We start from the raw sequence: 18,182 nt of genomic DNA on the forward strand, positions 1-18,182 counted from the left end.
AAAAAAAAAAAAAAAAATGGAGTTTGAGTTCAGGTCTCCTTACTTTCCTTTCACATCTCAATTGCATCAGCCAGTATTAAAACAAACTTTGTATTTCTACTTGGGGAACTGCTGGTTGATAGAGGTGGCTGGGTACAGTGTCACAGTGTCTCACACATGTAATCTCAGCCCTCTGGGAGGACAAGGAGAGAGGACTGCTTGAAGTCGGGAGTTCAAGAGCAGCCTGAGCAAGAGCAAGACCTCATCTCTACTAAAAATAGAGAAATAGTAGCTGGGCATGGTAGAGCATGCCTCTAGTGCCAGCTACTTGGGAGGCTGGGGCAGGAGGATATCTGTAATCCAGGGGTTTGAGGCTGAGTGAGTTATAATGATGTCTCTGCACTCTCCTCAGGATGATAAAGCAGGACCCTGCCTCAGAAGTAAATAGATATTTGGAATTGAATAGAAAACCTGGAAATGAAACTAACATCTTACAACCACCTAATCTTTGATAAACCAAACAAGAACATACACTGGGAGAAAGACTCTGTATTCAATAAATGGTGCTGGGAGAACCAGATATCCACATGTAAAAGACTAAAACTGGACCCACACCTCTCCCCACTCACAAAATTTGACTCAAGATGGCTAAAGGACTTAAATTTAAGGCATGAAACAATAAAAATCCTGAAAGAAAGCATAGGAAAAACACTGGAAGATATTGGCCTAGGGAAAGACTTCATGAAGAAGACTGCCATGGCAATTGCAACAACAACAACAACAAAACCCAAAAAAAAAAAAAAAAAAACAAATGGGACTTAATTAAATTGAAAACCTTCTGTATAGCTAAGGATCTATAAAATGGGACAACCTACACAATGGGAAAGGATATTTGAATGTTTTGAATCAGACAAAAGCTTGATAACTAGGATCTATAGAGAACTCAAATTAATACACATTAAAAAAGCCAACAATCCCATATACCAATGGGCAAGAGACACGAATGGAACCTTCTCTAAAAAAGACAGACAAATGGGTAGCAAACATATGAAAAAATGCTCATCATCCCTAATTATTAGAGAAATGCAAATCAAAACCATCCTGAGATATCATCTAACCCCAGCAAGAATGGCCCACTCACAAAAATCTCAAAACTGCAGATGCTGGTGTGGATGTGGAGAGAAGGGACCCCTTTTGTACTGCTGGTGGGACTGCAAACTAATACAACCTTTTTGGAAGGAAGTATGGAGAACACTCAAAGAACTCAAGCTAGACCTCCCATTTAATCCTGCAATCCCATTACCGGGCACCTACCCAGAAGGAAAAAAATCCTTTTCTCATGAGGACACTTGCACTAGACTGTTTATTGCAGCTCAATTTATAATCACCAAAATGTGGCAACAACCTAAATGCCCACCAACCCTGGAATGGATTAACAAGCTGTGGTATATGTACACCATGGAATACTATTCACCCATTAAAAAAATGGAGACTTTACAGCCTTTGTATTAACCTAGATGGAAGCAGAACACATTCTTCTTAGTAAAGTATCACAAGAATGGAGAAGCATGAATCCTATGTACTCAATTTTGATATGAGGACAATTAATGACATGGTGCAGGTGGAGGAAGGGGAGAGCAGAGAGAGAAGAAGGGAGGGGTGGAGAGAGGAAGAGCAGAGAGAGGGAAGGAGGGAGGGAGGTGGGGCCTTGGTGTGTGCCACACCTTTGGGGGGCAAGACACAACTGTAAGAAGGACTTTGCCTAACAGATGCAGTCAGTGTAACCTGGTTTCTTGTACCCTCAATGAATCCCCAAAATAAAAATAAATAATAAAGTAAAAGTAAATGCAGAGATGTTGACACGATTCATCACAGGGTTGATGAATAAGTTTACCACCCATTCAGTTCAATATGGGCAGTGTTCTGGGAGATTATCAGGGATCATTGCATGAACAGAGATACCTGAGTAGATGGTGAGAGACATGGCAAGTTCCCATATTTCTTACTGATTAATTAGCCACAAGCTAATCGCACAGGAAAACCCCAAGCACAGACATGTCATGCATTTAATTAAAACTTTTCTTCCCCTGGCTTTTTAAATATACCAACAGTGGCAGCCCTCCTACCACAAATGGAAGAGTCTCCAAAGAAACAAATAGGTGGCGACAAATTTATCTTTGTTCTCCGTAGCTTTTATTACAAAATCTAAACTTCACGCCGTAGGGTCTGGAGCGCTAGTTCAATCTGCTCACATTCCCCTACAGACGACTTCCACTACGTCTGAAAGAAAGAACTTGATATTCCCGATTTCAAAGTCATGCTCCTGACATAAAACCCTTTTACATATTCTCTACGGCATTTATTATTTTCTTGGATTCTTTGGTAAATCTGCAGCGCTTTATAGGATGGTCAGCAATGGCACTGTGTTGAAACAGTTGGTGTCCTGTCTGTGTTCACCATTATATGATCAGCCCTGAGAGAGTCAATTCTAATCAGTTCCCTTCATATCCCAATCCCCTCACAAAGTTTGCTTTGTTGTAGACATTCTATAAACATTTACTAAATGGATGATAATAAGACAGTGACCTCCAAGGTTGGATACCCACTCCCCTCCAAAAAAAAGGTAAAAAGTAAAAATATGCAAGTGCCATATATACTTGTGAAATGTGACTACATGGGAGGTTAGTAAATTCTATTTGAAACTTGGAAAGCAAATGTTTTAGTTAACAGCAATGTTCATTGCTTTTTAAAAAAATGAATTCGTTAAAGCCACTATGAAAACTAACCAAAAATATTTAATCCTGCATTTTATGCACTTTTTTTTTTAAAGCCAAAGCCTTAGGATGTGATAATGTCTTTGAAAATAATTGGATATAGATGAGGAGAAAGGAAGGTGGAGAAGGAAAGTCACTCCAGTGACAGATACGCCGTTCCCTATGTGGCCAACGCATACAAAATTAAAGGGAAAACTTTGGAAGTATTTAAATCGAACTCCAAGTTAACTTCATATCGAAAGAACATTGCAATTAGGGCAGCCAGCAAGGTTATGAGGCAGGGAACATTTTATGAAATTGCAGAGGCAGCTTTGAATCTTGCTGTGCCAAAATAAATAAACCACCAGATAAAAATAGCACAGAAGTAGAACAAGCAAGAAATGATATCATTAACAATTAACTTTGACAATTACTTTTCCTCAGGTAAAGCAGGGAGACTGTTTGCAGAGACATGACAGGACATAAGGTAAATAGTAGTTCCGAGTGCTGGCGATATTAACATAATATTGAATTCGGAGTATGAATATACTATTTCTCTTTAAGATCATCACAAAAATGAAATATATATAGCATCTCTGAGAATTTTTCTCCGAGAAAAACTACTGGCATCATACATTCCCTGACCTTACTGGTTTGTAACCTTGAACGTGCTATTTAAACTTCTGAGCTTCCGACCCTCACCTCTACTTTGTGGGTCTGTGTGTGTTCAATGACTTGACGTAAAATTTCTTAATCCACTATGTACATGTGGTGCATTTAGGATATTTCTACATTGGCCATGCGAGCATATAATGCTTAAACTATTAAGCAGTAAGGCTATTAAGTCGCAATTCTTACAGCATACACCAAACCAACATACCATGCCTTCCCTACATATGAAAGGAGAATAGGAATTCATCAATCCCATCGAGGCTATCAGATGAGCTTCTGAAATTCAGTATGGGTAAGTGGACTTGATTTAATTTATTGGCCATCCATTTTACTTACCTCTGGCTTTTAAATCGGGCTGACTCATCCACACACTACAACCCACACCCCACGCCTTGAAACCAAAGTGTAGACATTACCAGCAGGTGTGTTCATGCCGGTCAGAATCGCCCTGCTCCTTCAGACTCACTGTCCCCCACCTCCCCACTCTGATCACAATCACACACTGATGAGGTCTCACTCCATCTGGGTACTGACTGGACTCTGGGCCATAAATCAGGCTTTGTTTATTTATTTATTTATATATTTTTATTCTACCAAGTTTTTTTTCCTTTCTTTTTTTTTTTTATTAAATCATAGCAGTGTACATTAATACTATCATGGGGTACAGTGTACTGTTTCTCTATACAATTTAAAGTACTTTCATCTATCTGGTTAACATAGCCTTCATGTCTTTTTCTTAGTTACTGTGTTAAGACATTTATATTCTACATTTAGAGAGATTCACACGTACCTTTATAGGATGAACCATAGGCGTGATCCCGCCAGAATCAAATTCTTCATACTAGTAGTGCCTCCATGTAGCTTTGGTCCCTTTCCACTCTCTGAAATTACTATGATTTAGCTGCAATCTTTAGTTTTTGTTTCCTGGGTAACACTACCTGCGAATTCCTAGACACACTCCCTGGGCCTTCCTCATCCTAATCCTACTGTCACCTCTGCTCTTGAAAAGGAAAACAAATGAAAGAAATTTGGGATGTAGATCATTTAAACTGTAGGTTCATAATGTTCATAAAATACAAAAACGGTTGAAATACTAAATTTATAAGGTCAATGCAGAAATGAGAACATTTTAGACATGAATTTCACTAATATCTCTTAAATACAGACAATACTAAGCATGGGAAATACATTTAGACTTGCAATTCAAGCAATAATATTAGAAGTAATCTGTTATCAAGAATCATTACCTGGATACAATTTTATGCGAATGGACACAGTGGTGCACATGTGTAATCACAGCTGTTCAGGAGGCTGAGTCCGGAGACTCACTGGAGACCAGGAGTTCAAGGCCAACCTGGGCAACACAGTGAGACCCTGTATCTAAAAAAATAAAAATAAATACTGAAAAACGTTAATATCGATAATTTCCAAAGTTTCCAAATTAAAGTCTTCATGTTAATGAATAATCAATGCTATCTAAAATTTGGTAATATTTTTAAAAAGTATGAAGTTCTATCAAAAGTATTTTCAGGTTTATTAACACTGAAGTTGCAAATTCATGCCATGAAATATGTAATACATACGTTTTGCTCTATACTGAAATGTAAAACCATGACATTTCACAATAAATTGTAAGTTTCCAACTTCCCTAGAAAACATTAAAATGCCTGATGTTTATGGACACATATTCCCCCATGTAAACAGACTGAGAAGAAGTTGCCGCCTCCACTAAGGTTCTCATAGTTTCCCCCACAGCATTCACCTTGAATGCTGCAGGTGAATTTTTCTGTTTGTCTTATAGACATGACATTGTAAATTTAGTTCTCTTGCTCTTTTTCAAATTTTTTCAAATTTCAGAGTTATAGTCAAGTGGCAATAATGGTTAAAAAAAAAAAAAAAAACCTTTCCTATGCCCATGCGCACATATCTACGTATTTTCATGAACCATTCTAAAGTTATAGAAACCAAGTTGTTTATGCTCTTCAGCATTAATTACCTAAGAAAAATGTCACTCCCTAATCTACCACCACGTACCTATTGATCAATAAATAGAACGTAGTATTGCTAGTATGCTATTATTTAATCATCAGCCTGTTATCTCTTTAATGTATATAGTTGTTTTTAATGTGGGTAATGTACTTTTTTCTTTTCTGGTTTGTTTCTTTCTTTCTTTCTTTCTTTTTTGAGAAAGGGTCTCACCCTGTCACCTAGGACATAGTGCTGTGGCATCGTAACTCACAGCAACCTCAAACTCTGTGGATCAACTTGCCTCAGCTTCTCAAGCACCTGGGACCACAGACACCTGTCACCGTGTCTGGCTAATTTTTCTCTTTTTAGCAGATACGGGGTCTAGTTCTTGCTCAGGCTGGTCTGGAACTCCTGAATTCAAGCAATCTACCCGCCCCAGCTTCCAACTGTACTAGGATTACAGTTGTGAGGCACCACACCCAGCTCTGTTTACTTTCATTAACAGTTTAAATACGGAATGCCTAGAGCTTAATGTTCTGGGGTTAAGAAGCTTAATTCTTGTTGAGATATCTGAATCAAAAATTTATTTCCCCTTAATTTTGTAAATTTTCAGGCATTATGTTTTCAAATATTTTTCCTAATGTCTTCTCATCTCATCTTGGAACTGCCATTAAATGTGCTTTATTCTGAGCAATATTATTTCAGAGGTCATGGAATTCTGTTTATTTTAGTTTTCAAAATTCATCCTTTGGTTCTTTAAATGAGATAATTTCTTTTTTGTTTTGAGACAGAGACTCAAGCTGTCCCCCTCACAGCAATCTCCAACTCCTGGGCTCAAGTGAGTCTCCTGCCTCTGCCTCCCAAGTAGCTGGGACCACAGGTACCCGTCACAATGCCCAGCTATTTTTTGGTTGCAGCCATCATTGTTGTTTTTGGCAGGCCAAGGCTGGATTCAAACCTGCCACCTTAGGTGTATGTGGCTGGCACCTTAGCCACTTGAGCCATAGGCGCCAAGCCTAAATGAAATAATTTCTATTCCTATACTTTCACATACACTGACTCCCTTTTTTGTTACCCCTAATCTATCATTTAGCCATTGAAAAAAAATATATTTTATTTGACTCATCCTCATAACTTTAATTTCTCTGCCAATAGTCACATTTATATAATCAGTGTAAATGATTTTTCTTTAAATTTCTTTTGTTTTTGTTTTTTGGTTTTTGGTTTTTTTTTTGAGACAGAATCTTATGTTGCCCTCAGTAGAGTGCTGTGGCATCACAACTCACAGCAACCTCAAACTCTTAGGCTTAAGTGACTCTCTTGCTTCAACTTTCCAAGTAGCTGGGCCTACAGGTGCCCACCACAATAGCCTGGCTATTTTTGGTTGTATTGTCGTTGTTTAGCAGGCCCAGGCCGGGTTTGAACCCACCTTCTTTAAATTTCTTAATAATTAATATAGTTGCTTTAATATCTTTGTCTGGCAATTCCAACATCTTCTGAATTTCCTGTCATGGATCACATTTTCTTGTTCTATTGTATGTACAGTAAATTTTACTGTTTACTGAAAACCGTGGATGATACACTGATGTGACTGTGTATTCTGTTATCCTTTCAACAACTGCATAAACTTCTAACACTTTTGAAGAGGCAAGCCTTGTGAATTTTTATGGGAAACGTATTCTGTACAAATAATAATAAATGCAAACATTGGTGCATTCAAGGAATAGAAAAGAAGAAAGTGTCTAAAACTACATTTTCAACTTTGTATCTTACTCTAGTCACATATGGTGCCTGATGCGATTAATGTCCAAGAATATTAAGTTTGGCAGAAACTTTTGCCCATATCCTGTTTTTATGAACATTTACAAAAACTAGTTTTAATTTTCTGTCTTTAGAGATTAACGATTTATCTGCCTATGTTTGTTCCCCAAATGATTTTTTTTTTTCTTGTTCTTAACCTCTATGTTGGTCCTTCTTGAAATTTTGCATTAGTCCATGTTCATGTCTGTCATTTCTTGGAAATTAACTATTTTTACTTGCAGTTTAGCCCCAGAAGTATCAAACACTAAGAAAGCGACTGTCCTTTGCCACCCTGTGGTGATGGTTCTGTGTGCCTTTCTGTGTGGGGCTTCATGCTTGATCCAAACAGTGGCCCGAGGGAACCTGTTACTCTAGCCTTCTACTCCAGGGAAAGATGAGGTTTTGTCTTTGCCACATCTCTCCTTATTCCAGCTCCAAAAAGAAATCTGATAGAGGTCAAGAATAAACTATGGTGCACCTGTAGTTATACGTGCTCCTTCACATGGGAGAAATAGGGCTGTCCATCAGAATGAGCAAGACAATTACTGCCTTTAGTCACAAAACTTAAACATCACTTTTCTTTTCTTGCAGGGGCTTTAGTTATAGTAAAAGTTCGAGTAGTGTCTCCCAGCTGGGAAGTATAAGAATTCGTGGGATGCCTATTATCCCAGCACTCCAGGGGGGCTGCGGTGGGTGGACTGCCTGAGTTCAGGAGTTGGAGACAGGTGAGTCAGAGCGAGTCCTTATCTCTAAAAAACATCTCTAAAAAACATTGTGGCGCCTGTCTGTGGTCCCAGCTACTTGGGAGACTGAGGCAAGACAATCACTTGAGCCCAAGTCTGAGATTGCTGAGAGCTATGACGGCACAGCACTCTACCGAGGGTGACACAACAGACTAAAAAAAAAAAAAAATACACCGAATAGGGTGCTCTTGTCCGATCATAATCTAAATCGTAAACTAAAAAAGCACAATGGATAGTCCCTTCCTATGAATAGAGAGGAAATAATTCAGTGAGTTTTGATGAAGCTCACAGTTCTAATTAGAGCCAGAATAAGTAATATGAAGAAATCAGAAAACAGTAATCAATTTTGTAAAATGTGTCAATGCTATAAAATAGAATCATTCTTATTTTATAGTCATTCACCAGAGACAGGAAACTCTTGCTGTTGTCAGCCACACTGTAAATATTTTAGGGCTTAGAATCACGGAGTCTCTGTCGTCACGGTGTCATGAAGCATGAGGGCAGCCACAGATGATATGTAAATGACTGTGGATGGCTGCGTTCCAAATGCCATTAATAGATACAGAGATTCGAATTTCAGTCATTGCCCACGTGTCACCAAACAGTATTATTTCTCTTGATTTTTAAAAATTATTCAAAAATGGAATCTACATATTAGTTTGTGGGCCATTCAGAGAGGAGCAGCCTGCTAAGTGTGGTTTATAGGACATACTTTGTCAATCTTTGCTCTGAAAGGGTAAGTAATTGCCTAAGGATATATAACCGGTCCAGCAAAAATCCTTCACATTGCAAAGGTAATTCTCTTGCCATGTAATTTCTATATGCTACCACCAAAATTAAAAGCAAACACTTCCTTCTTTTTCTTTGCAAAGCTCTAAGTCTATTTTTCTTTTCAAGGAGGTAGAAATGCCGGCATTGAAGATTGAAAACATGGAAAATGGTTTTTGTTCTTCTTTTATTCCTTTCAAATGCAGAGTCAAGTGGTGTCCGGCTATCACTCGCACTGTGCCTACCTCTGTCTGAAGGTGAAATTCTTCAAATACCCGACCAGCTGAAGTCCAGCAATGGACACGGTTCCCCTTGGTGGGGAAACAGGATGGCTTTCTGCGGAAAACATGAACTCACCACTTTCACGACTTAAAGGCTGAAACATTTGAATCTATGAAAACATCCAAATAGATTTTTTTTCCAATATCTGAGACATTCATGGGGACAAGAAGCGTTTTCAAGAAATTATGAAATGAACTTAATTTCTCTCTAGGGGAGCTGTTCCCAAAGGGTTTATACACATTGCAGTTCTCTTTTTCTGTAAAGAGACGGCTATCAGGCACACCAAGACCTTGGCCCACGTGAAATGATTACTGCCATTTACTAGACATTTACATCTTCCTGCTACCCTCCCATTCCCTGTCGCCCTGTATGTGATCAGTCCAGCCAATCAGCTATGGGGAGAGAGTGAAATGTGTCACTTCCAGGTTGAGAATTTAATTGGTTCTGTAATAGCCTCTGGGTACTATTAATATTTACTGTTTATCAGAGCAAATGAAAAACGTTCCAGACTATGGCTCATCCAACAGCCTAGGCACCACAGTGAAAATAATGGCAGCCCTGGAAAACACCTCCAGCCAGCTTACAGTCAAACTTAGAGTAACAGAATGAGAACTAGGCCTTTGTCATCTGGGGGTTGTGTATTACGGCATCATGACTTGGTATTTTCTGACTGATACATCTTGACGACTTACCGGCTGTCTCATCAGCCTTTTGTGGGAAGGACAAGCAGTTGTGTGTCTCTGCGAGAACTCACATACCCTATTTTAATGAAGATGCCTAATTGCATGTGCAATTTCCCAAACAAATATACAAAAGATTATATTTTGTCTACAGCTGTCCTCAGAATCTTGCATAGCAAAAGAGTAGACTTGAGAATAAAGACTTCTGGCAAGATTCTTTTTTTTTGATTTGTCATGTTTATAAATCCTAGCCTCTTAGAATGTACTACCTTTGTTTTTTTACGTTCTACAGTAAAAATGCACGTAAGTCAGATATAAGTTGAGATACTCTTATCTTTTGAGATTCAGTGAAAATGCTTCCCATCTCATAAGTCATGGAGTTGTCCCTCTCAGTCCTCTTAGTAATTTTGAGAAGGATGGCAGTTTATTATAGGAGACATACATTAAAAAAAAAATGATGTTACCAAAAGGAATGCCTATTCTTTTTCATTTATATTTTATTTTAAATATCTGTGTAAGTCAAGCATTGTAAAAAATAAAAAAATTCAGGGCGCACCTGTGGCTCAAAGGAGTAGGGTTTCCGCCCCATATGCCAGGGGTGGTGGGTTCAAACCCAGCCCCAGCCACAAAGTGCAAAAAAAATAAATGAAGCCCAAGAGCTGGAGGTTGCTGTGAGCTGTGATGCCACCACACTCTACAAAGTGGTGACTCTGTCTCACTCTACAAAGTGGTGACAAAGTGAGACTCTGTCTCAAAAAATGCATGAATAAAATAAAAAGACTTGAGTTGAGACAGATGATGAATTCTTTTTCTTTTTTTGCAGTTTTTGGCTGGGGCTGGGTTTGAACCCACCACCTCCGGCATATGGGGCCAGCGCTCTACTCCATTGAGCCACAGGCGGCACCCAGATGATGAATCCTAATGGATACTAGAAAACTATTTTCCTTGAGATAATCATTAGTCATGACTCACAAATATTATGTTTTCAGGCCAACACCGCAACGTGTCAGCTTTAGTTAGCACCACCCAGCAATGAAGAGCTTTAGGTCTTGTCATATGAAAATATTGTATATTCTCTACAACTAAAATCAAAGGCAGGAAACATTTTCTCATTGGAAACAAGAATTCATTGTCGACTGGTCAAGACCTTATCAAAGGCATGCTTTCCTTATGTTTTTATAAATTTTTTAGAAAAAAAAAAGCAGGCTTTCTCATCTATTTGTAAAAGGCAAAATATTTTAAATGGCAATAATTTAATAGTTTAATTGAATTTATTCAAATGCACGTGTGACTATTTGATGATGAAAATGTTGCCCATGGGAAAAAATGTGGAATTAATTTTCACAATGAGAATTTTCTGGCTCCTGAATTAAGAAGTTAGAAACTAGGTACTTAATAGGGATCACAGGTATGCCTTCCAAAGCATTATACGTGGTATTGGTAATTTTTTATTTGATCGTCCGGTTTCCTAAACAGTGAAGGGGCCAAGGGAAAACTTCCCTGTTACTGTAAAGGTTCGTAGAAGTCAACCGACAAAAGGCAGATAACTACGAGAAAAGGCATGTAAAATTTATTTTAACAAGCATAGCATGGGGGAATTGCAGAAAATGATTACTCAATAACCAATGAGATACAAAGGATTATGTACCTTTATTCATACTGGAGTGGAAAGGTGGGAATGAAGAATAGATAGATAGATAGATAGATAGGTCTACAAAATGAACAAGGAACAGTGTCCCGGGATCAAGTTTCTCCGGGATCTGAAGGAGGTAGCACCAAAGCTTATGGAGAAGGAAAGAGAGGAGAACTTGTCAACTAAAGCATGTCTTGTTATACAGAAGAAAATGACTCAGGGAATCTCAGAGCTGCCCTCAGAAATAATTGATTACACTCTGCGGCTGTGTTAATCTTTCCTGGATCCTGACTAGAGTGGTCGCCAAAAAAGCCTGGTTGTTTATTTCACAAATATAAATTTTTTTCTCTCCAGATACAAATCTTCTCAACAGGCAATTTTTTGAGGGGCTATTCCTGTCTGTAGGCCCTTTAAGTAGCTATCTAAAAATAGGTCTTAGTTTGTTACAATAACATAGAAAAGGATTGTCTTTTTTCTTTTGTTGTTATTAAAAGTATGTAGGGAAAACAAGAAATTAGACATTATTCAGATTTCATGACCTTAGGCTAAAAATAATTGAGGGCCATCTTAGATCTTTTTTTTTTTTTACCTATAAAGTTGCCCTGTTTATAGATTAGAAGAAAAATAGCCCTGCTCAATGATGAAACTCCAGTATGTATGCCTTATCAAGGATATGTTTGTGCACTAAATTGTGTGACTTTCAATAAAAATAACTTTCATGACAGTCATACCAGGAGAGAGATCTGAGAATCAGAAACAGACAGACAGACAGACACAGAGATTAGGCATGTTAGGTTTTTAAGTTAAACATCTGATTTCCCTAAAAACCAAAAATGTGGCAATTGTTATCTCTGACATTTAACTTTGACTCTTCTTGGACACACACGTGCGCTTGTGTGTGTTTTAATTGTGAAGACACATCCTTATTCTTTCAAATGCACTTTTGGATTGTGATTATCTTTTGTTTGGTACAGAACTATTTTTGTGAAAGGATAAGCCAAACATTCACGTTATTTTTGAATATGAGTTCCATCATGGAACCAGTGCGGTGCAGACAGCTTGAAACCAAACGTTTCGAAAGGATGTGGCTAATGAATGCATAAAAGTACATCTATGGCTTGCGAAGTTCTGTTCTGGTGACTTTAACCTTGAACAAGAGCCACACGGCAACCTGTGACCACGGTGGATAATCATGAGCTAAAAGCCCTAGTGGAAGCGAATCCGTCTCAACCTTAGCAGTCAGGTTTGACGTTACTATTCCAACAATACTGGACCATTTGAGACAAACCAGCAAGGTAGAGGCTGGATAGATGAGTTCCGCATGGATTAAACAAGTGTCAGAAGAGAAATCGTTTTCAAGTGTGCCTTTCTTTGCTGCTACAACATAACGGCAAACCATAAGACCATATTGTTACGTGTGGTGAAAATGGAAATATTTGGCACAAGGCTGGATAAAGATGAAGTGCCAAAACCAAATGTTCATGGGGGAAAGTTCATGGTGTCTGTTCGGTGGTTTAGTACTGGCTTTCTCCACTATAGCTTCATGAAACCTGGTCAACTGATTGTCTATCACAATCAAAAGGATGACATGATGAGGTTGCATGTGATTAAGACGCAAAGATCATTCAACAGAAGCAGGCCAATCCTCTTGCAAGACAGTGATGTCACACAAAGCTGCTCAAATTACAGAAGCTGGATTTGGAAACTCTATCCTCCACCATCTTCACCAGACCTTGCACCAGCTGACTGCCACTTCTTCTGGGCTTTGCACGGCTTCTTGAAAGCAAAACTTCTTTTCCAATTTTATTGTCACTCACTCTCTAGGCTTCTTGACCGCTGGGACACTCAGGTTACCGTTAAGATGGCACAACTGTATTGATAAGTTTAGGGGCATACTTTGATTAATCATATTGCCTTTTGTCTGAGATATAATAAACTAAACTTTTAATTTGCAATTAGACATTTCACATTTAAAGACCTAATAGCATTGCTGCAGGTACATGTATTAACATGGGTGAGCACTGTCAGAAGAGCAATTTAAAGCACAGGTCAGCCTGGCCATGGAGGAAACAAGAGCTGGTTTGAAAGGTTGTCTGTCTCAGGAAGAACTTTCAAACTATATTTAGCCCCTTAAGTGATCATCCATATGTTACATTGTATCCCACAGTCTTACCCACCTTTCAGGGGTGCCAGCCCTGAATAGCAGATAAAATTGTAACTGGAACAAAAATGGCTTGTTCTTAGAAGGGGCTCAGCTCTTGTTTAGAATGTATAGGAGGGGAACATGAAGCAAGTATTCTCTCTTCTCAGTCTACAGAATGTGGGCTCCCTGTGAGAAGGGAAAATGTAGAACACTCACGGGTCACATCTCATTCTAGTGACAACTAGTTGGGGTTATGTCCTCCTTATATTTGTGCAAAGACACTCAGTCAAAGTTTGGCTGCCTTTTTATTTTTAACTTTAGAAAGATGTGAAGAAGGATTGGAAAGGAAACCATTTACTGAATAACTCGTGACAATGATTTTCATTCTAAACAGATTTTTGAAAGTGTTATTCTTGGCCATTATCTAGGACTCTAAAATATAATACTTTCAAGGTAGTGCACCATTCATTATAATGATATTCTCTTTGTAATAGATTTAGAACTTGCCTGATTCAGAAATAGGATAAAATTGAACCTGCTAAAAATTTTGCTGAAGTTATGAAAAAATAGTCATTGCTTTAGAAGTTTCCAGAAGATACAATGGATACCACAGTGGCAATAGTTTATGTTGCTTGCCCATTGAAAACGTCTTTGCTTTGCTTTGGGAAATCAATTTTAAGAATTTATATTGATACAAGGTAACTCCATGAATAGAATAGTATTTCCAGCAATATTAATTTTCTGATAATTGTAAATAAAAAAAGGAAGTTCCAAAACCAAGATCAGGTCATGCAACTGCAAACCAAGATACAGTAAAAATGTTTGACTTTTATTACACATTATTTTTAGTTCAAAAGAAATATATTTGGGGCTTTCAGTACAGAATTTCATTTTTCCTATTTTATACTAGTGTAACTAATTTTTTCAGTCTCGATTCTTGGATATTTTTAGAGCAAATATTCTTTTTTGATATATGCCAAAAATGATTTTGCAAAGAAGATATATACTATAAAATAATCATGCCATAGAGATGATCCTTTGCCACTGACAGTGATACTGAAAATTGTTTATAGCTGAATTATATCATGTAGAGCCCTTTAAAGTATTGTACTCAAACATGTGAACTTGGTTCATCTTAGTTTTTTAACTTTAAAGCTGTTTCTAGTCCGTAATATTCCTTTATATGTTTGTTATTTTATTTCACAATATTCTTCTAAGTGATAGTAATAGTCTATGAGTTAAAATACCACCTGCTGAACAATCAGTTTTCATTCCTTTCTGTAGTTGTTAAAAATTCTCATTTTTTAGTGTAAAATATGTATAAACAGTTATGATGTAGCTTTATTTTGTAATACACTGGCCCAGATGTGCTCCTGTTATTAGAGAAGTTTATGTAAAGAAAGAATACATTAAATATGGTTTTCCTTTTAACATCATTTACACTTTCCTTATAATTTTTCTATGCAAGCTCCTTTTTAACAGTAAGTATGCTACCTTATTTTATGCATTATGTCTTTAGGACCCTCTGCTATTCAGAGTAGGCACCTTTAAAGGTGATTTATAGAGCACCTCTTTTTCCAAGAATTAGGTAGCTTCATACAAAGTACGTTCACATTTGTTTCCTAAAATAGAAGTCAAAATTACTTACTTTTCTTTTTTTTAATAAAAAATACAGTAGTAAATGCTACTTATTCTGCCTAAGACAGAATTTCTTCAACAGATTTCACCACTCTTACCTGTCCTCATCATTTGTTGCCCAAGTATTGTAGGACCTGAGATTCAAACGACTTTTCTCCACTTCTGTATTTTCCAAAAGCGTAACTAAATGTATCAATACGGTTTTGACAAATCTAACCCTTCATTGGACTATGCCTTACTATTGATTACTGAAGACTAAAATTTCTTTTTAACCCAGAAGCAAACACTTGACCACTTCACAGTCATTAAATAATGTTTTCAGCAACAGTAAAATCTTACAAAAAACCCAAGAAGTCTGCACAGTGAAACCTGCACACTTTGGGAATCAAGGTCATTGTTTTCTTTGCTTATTCCACAGCTATCAATGGCTATGGAGAATAGAAACCTAGAAACAAATGACAAGAAACACAACACTGTTGAAGACCGCCCATGACAGTGTGTGCAGCTGGCAGCGGGGAGAAAAGTGATGCCCAGGACTGTATGTTGAAAACCCCTGCGGTCAAGCGCACCCGGAGTCGCACAGCTTCCGGAAGTGTCGCAAACACCGGAAGGGTGCGCGCTAACGACCCGCCCCTCAGAAGGCCCGCCCCTCCTAAGCTCCGCCCAGAGTTCGCTGCCGGGGGTTTCCATGGGGATGTAAACAAGCCTCAACTGTCTGGCTTACAACTGCCGGGTGCTGGCTTTGCATTCCACCCTCTTGGGGGCGCTGTGTGGGACTCCGCGGAGGAGCCGGATGTAAGCGCCTGGCGCTGAGGCTGACCCGAGGCGCGCGTTTCCCGCGTTTCCCGTCGGTGACATCTTGGCGGCCCGCCCTGGCACTTCCTCCCCTGCACCCCATGACCCGCGTCAGCCTCTTGACCTCCGCTCTCGTGGCCTCCGCTTCCTGGACTCCCAGCCCGCGCTTCCTCCCTCCGGACGGCTGGGCCCCGGCCTAGTCAGGAACTGAAGAAGATGCGCCCGGACTTCCCCTGGCGCCCTCTGCCTCGTTAAACTTCGGTGGCGTTTGGAGGCCTGGGCTGGAAGCTTCACTCGCTGCGTAGAAATCGGCCCTGCTCCCTTCCGAGGACAGTTCGTTCGTTACCTGGTACAAGTGGCTACTACCGCCGGCGTCCCAGGGGGTTCTTTCAGTCACAAAAAAAGCCGTGGCCACGCTCTTCTGACATCTGCCCTGCCGAGTGTCCGCGATGCTGGGCCCTGAGGGAGGTGAAGGCTTTGTGGTCAAGCTCCGCGGCCTGCCCTGGTCCTGCTCCATCGAGGACGTGCAGAACTTTCTCTCCAACTGCACGATTCACGATGGGCCCGGGGGCATCCACTTCATCTACACGAGGGAGGGCCGGCAGAGTGGGGAAGCTTTCGTTGAACTTGGATCAGAAGACGACGTAAAAATGGCCCTGAAAAAGGATAGGGAAAGCATGGGGCACCGGTACATCGAGGTGTTCAAGTCCCACAGAACCGAGATGGACTGGGTGTTGAAGCACAGCGGTCCCAACAGCGCCGACAGCGCCAACGACGGCTTTGTGCGTCTTCGAGGACTCCCCTTTGGATGCACAAAGGAAGAAATCGTCCTGTTCTTCACGGGGCTGGAAATCGTGCCTAACGGAATCACGTTGCCTGTGGACCCTGAGGGCAAGATTACCGGGGAAGCTTTTGTGCAGTTTGCCTCCCAGGAGTTAGCCGAGAAGGCCCTGGGGAAGCACAAGGAGAGGATCGGGCACAGGTACATCGAAGTGTTCAAGAGCAGTCAGGAGGAAGTTAGGTCCTACTCGGACCTCCCTCTGAAGTTCATGTCCGTGCAGCGGCCGGGGCCCTACGACCGCCACGGCACGGCCAGGAGGTACATGGGCATCGTAAAGCAGGCCGGCCTGGAGAGGATGCGGCCCGGCGCCTACAGCGCAGGCTACGGCGCCTACGAGGAGTACGGCGGCCTCAGCGACAGCGGCTACGGCTTCGCCACCGACGTGCTGGGGAGAGACCTCAGCTACTGTCTGTCGGGGATGTACGACCACAGGTACGGGGACGGCGAGTTCGCGGTGCCCAGCACCACCGGGCACTGCGTGCACATGAGGGGGCTGCCGTACAAAGCCACGGAGAACGACATTTACAACTTCTTCTCGCCGCTCAACCCGGTGCGAGTGCACATCGAGATCGGGCCGGATGGACGGGTGACCGGCGAGGCAGACGTGGAGTTTGCCACCCACGAGGAGGCGGTGGCCGCCATGTCCAAAGACAGGGCCAACATGCAGCACAGATACATCGAGCTCTTCTTGAATTCGGCCACCGGGGCCAACAACGGGGCGTACGGCGGCCAGATGGTGCAGGGGCTGGGGGTGTCGGCGGTGCAGGCAGCGTACGGCGGGCTGGAGAGCCAGGCGGTGAGCGGCTGCTACGTGGCGGGCTACAGCGGGCAGAGCAGCCTGGGCGGCTACGACTAGCTCCGGGGGAGCTCGGGGCGCTTTCAATCAAACCTCCGCAGGCGGCCCACAAGCGGCGAGAGCAGATGGAAGGAAACTGTGGGACCCATTTTGCACCGTGAGTTTGTGAACTCCAGATTTAAAAATTACTGCTGCAGTGTTTTCTCCTGCAGACTTTTCTAGCGTGTGACGGTCAACTAAAACGATTTTCGGCTTTTCTCAATCAGCCTTCCCGTAGTGGACTTCAGAGCGATGTCATCTGTGTTTTAGGGTAAGGACGGACCTTTTGCCACCACATTGCAGTGAACACGTGGGGAGATGCGCTGTTTTGGAAACTCCCTGATGCAAAAAGAAATATTTCTGGTTCATTCTCGTTTATCTTTTCACTTAAAATCTTTGCGGTTAAGTTTAAGCTTTTATTAAGAGTTTTGAGAGTTGAGACAATACTAATAGTAATGCTGGAGGAATTGGTGAGACCTTGAACTTCAAACTGTCTCTGTACTGCGATTTCCTTTGGGGTGAATTTCGTTAAGTGAAACTTGTTAAAATGTTTGTTAACTACATTTCTTTCTTAAAAATATCTGTATTTTTCACAATGACTGGCACAGATTATCTACTCAGCAAAAGGTAGTAAAACACCTGGTGGTGGAAG

At 40.6% G+C, this 18,182-nt stretch overlaps 1 protein-coding gene across 1 annotated transcript; it reads left to right on the forward strand.

The window, feature by feature from the left end:
• Positions 1 to 16,303: 16,303 nt before the first annotated feature.
• On the forward strand, positions 16,304 to 17,551 carry LOC100964496 (heterogeneous nuclear ribonucleoprotein F-like). The gene has a single exon (XM_003798183.3). It carries the CDS (start codon positions 16,304 to 16,306, stop codon positions 17,549 to 17,551), a length of 1,248 nt encoding a protein of 415 aa, XP_003798231.1.
• The last annotated feature ends 631 nt before the right edge of the window (positions 17,552 to 18,182 follow it).

Source organism: Otolemur garnettii, unplaced genomic scaffold, assembly GCF_000181295.1.
Source record: "Otolemur garnettii isolate 467f Iridium unplaced genomic scaffold, OtoGar3 scaffold00130, whole genome shotgun sequence".
NCBI lineage: Eukaryota > Metazoa > Chordata > Mammalia > Primates > Galagidae > Otolemur > Otolemur garnettii.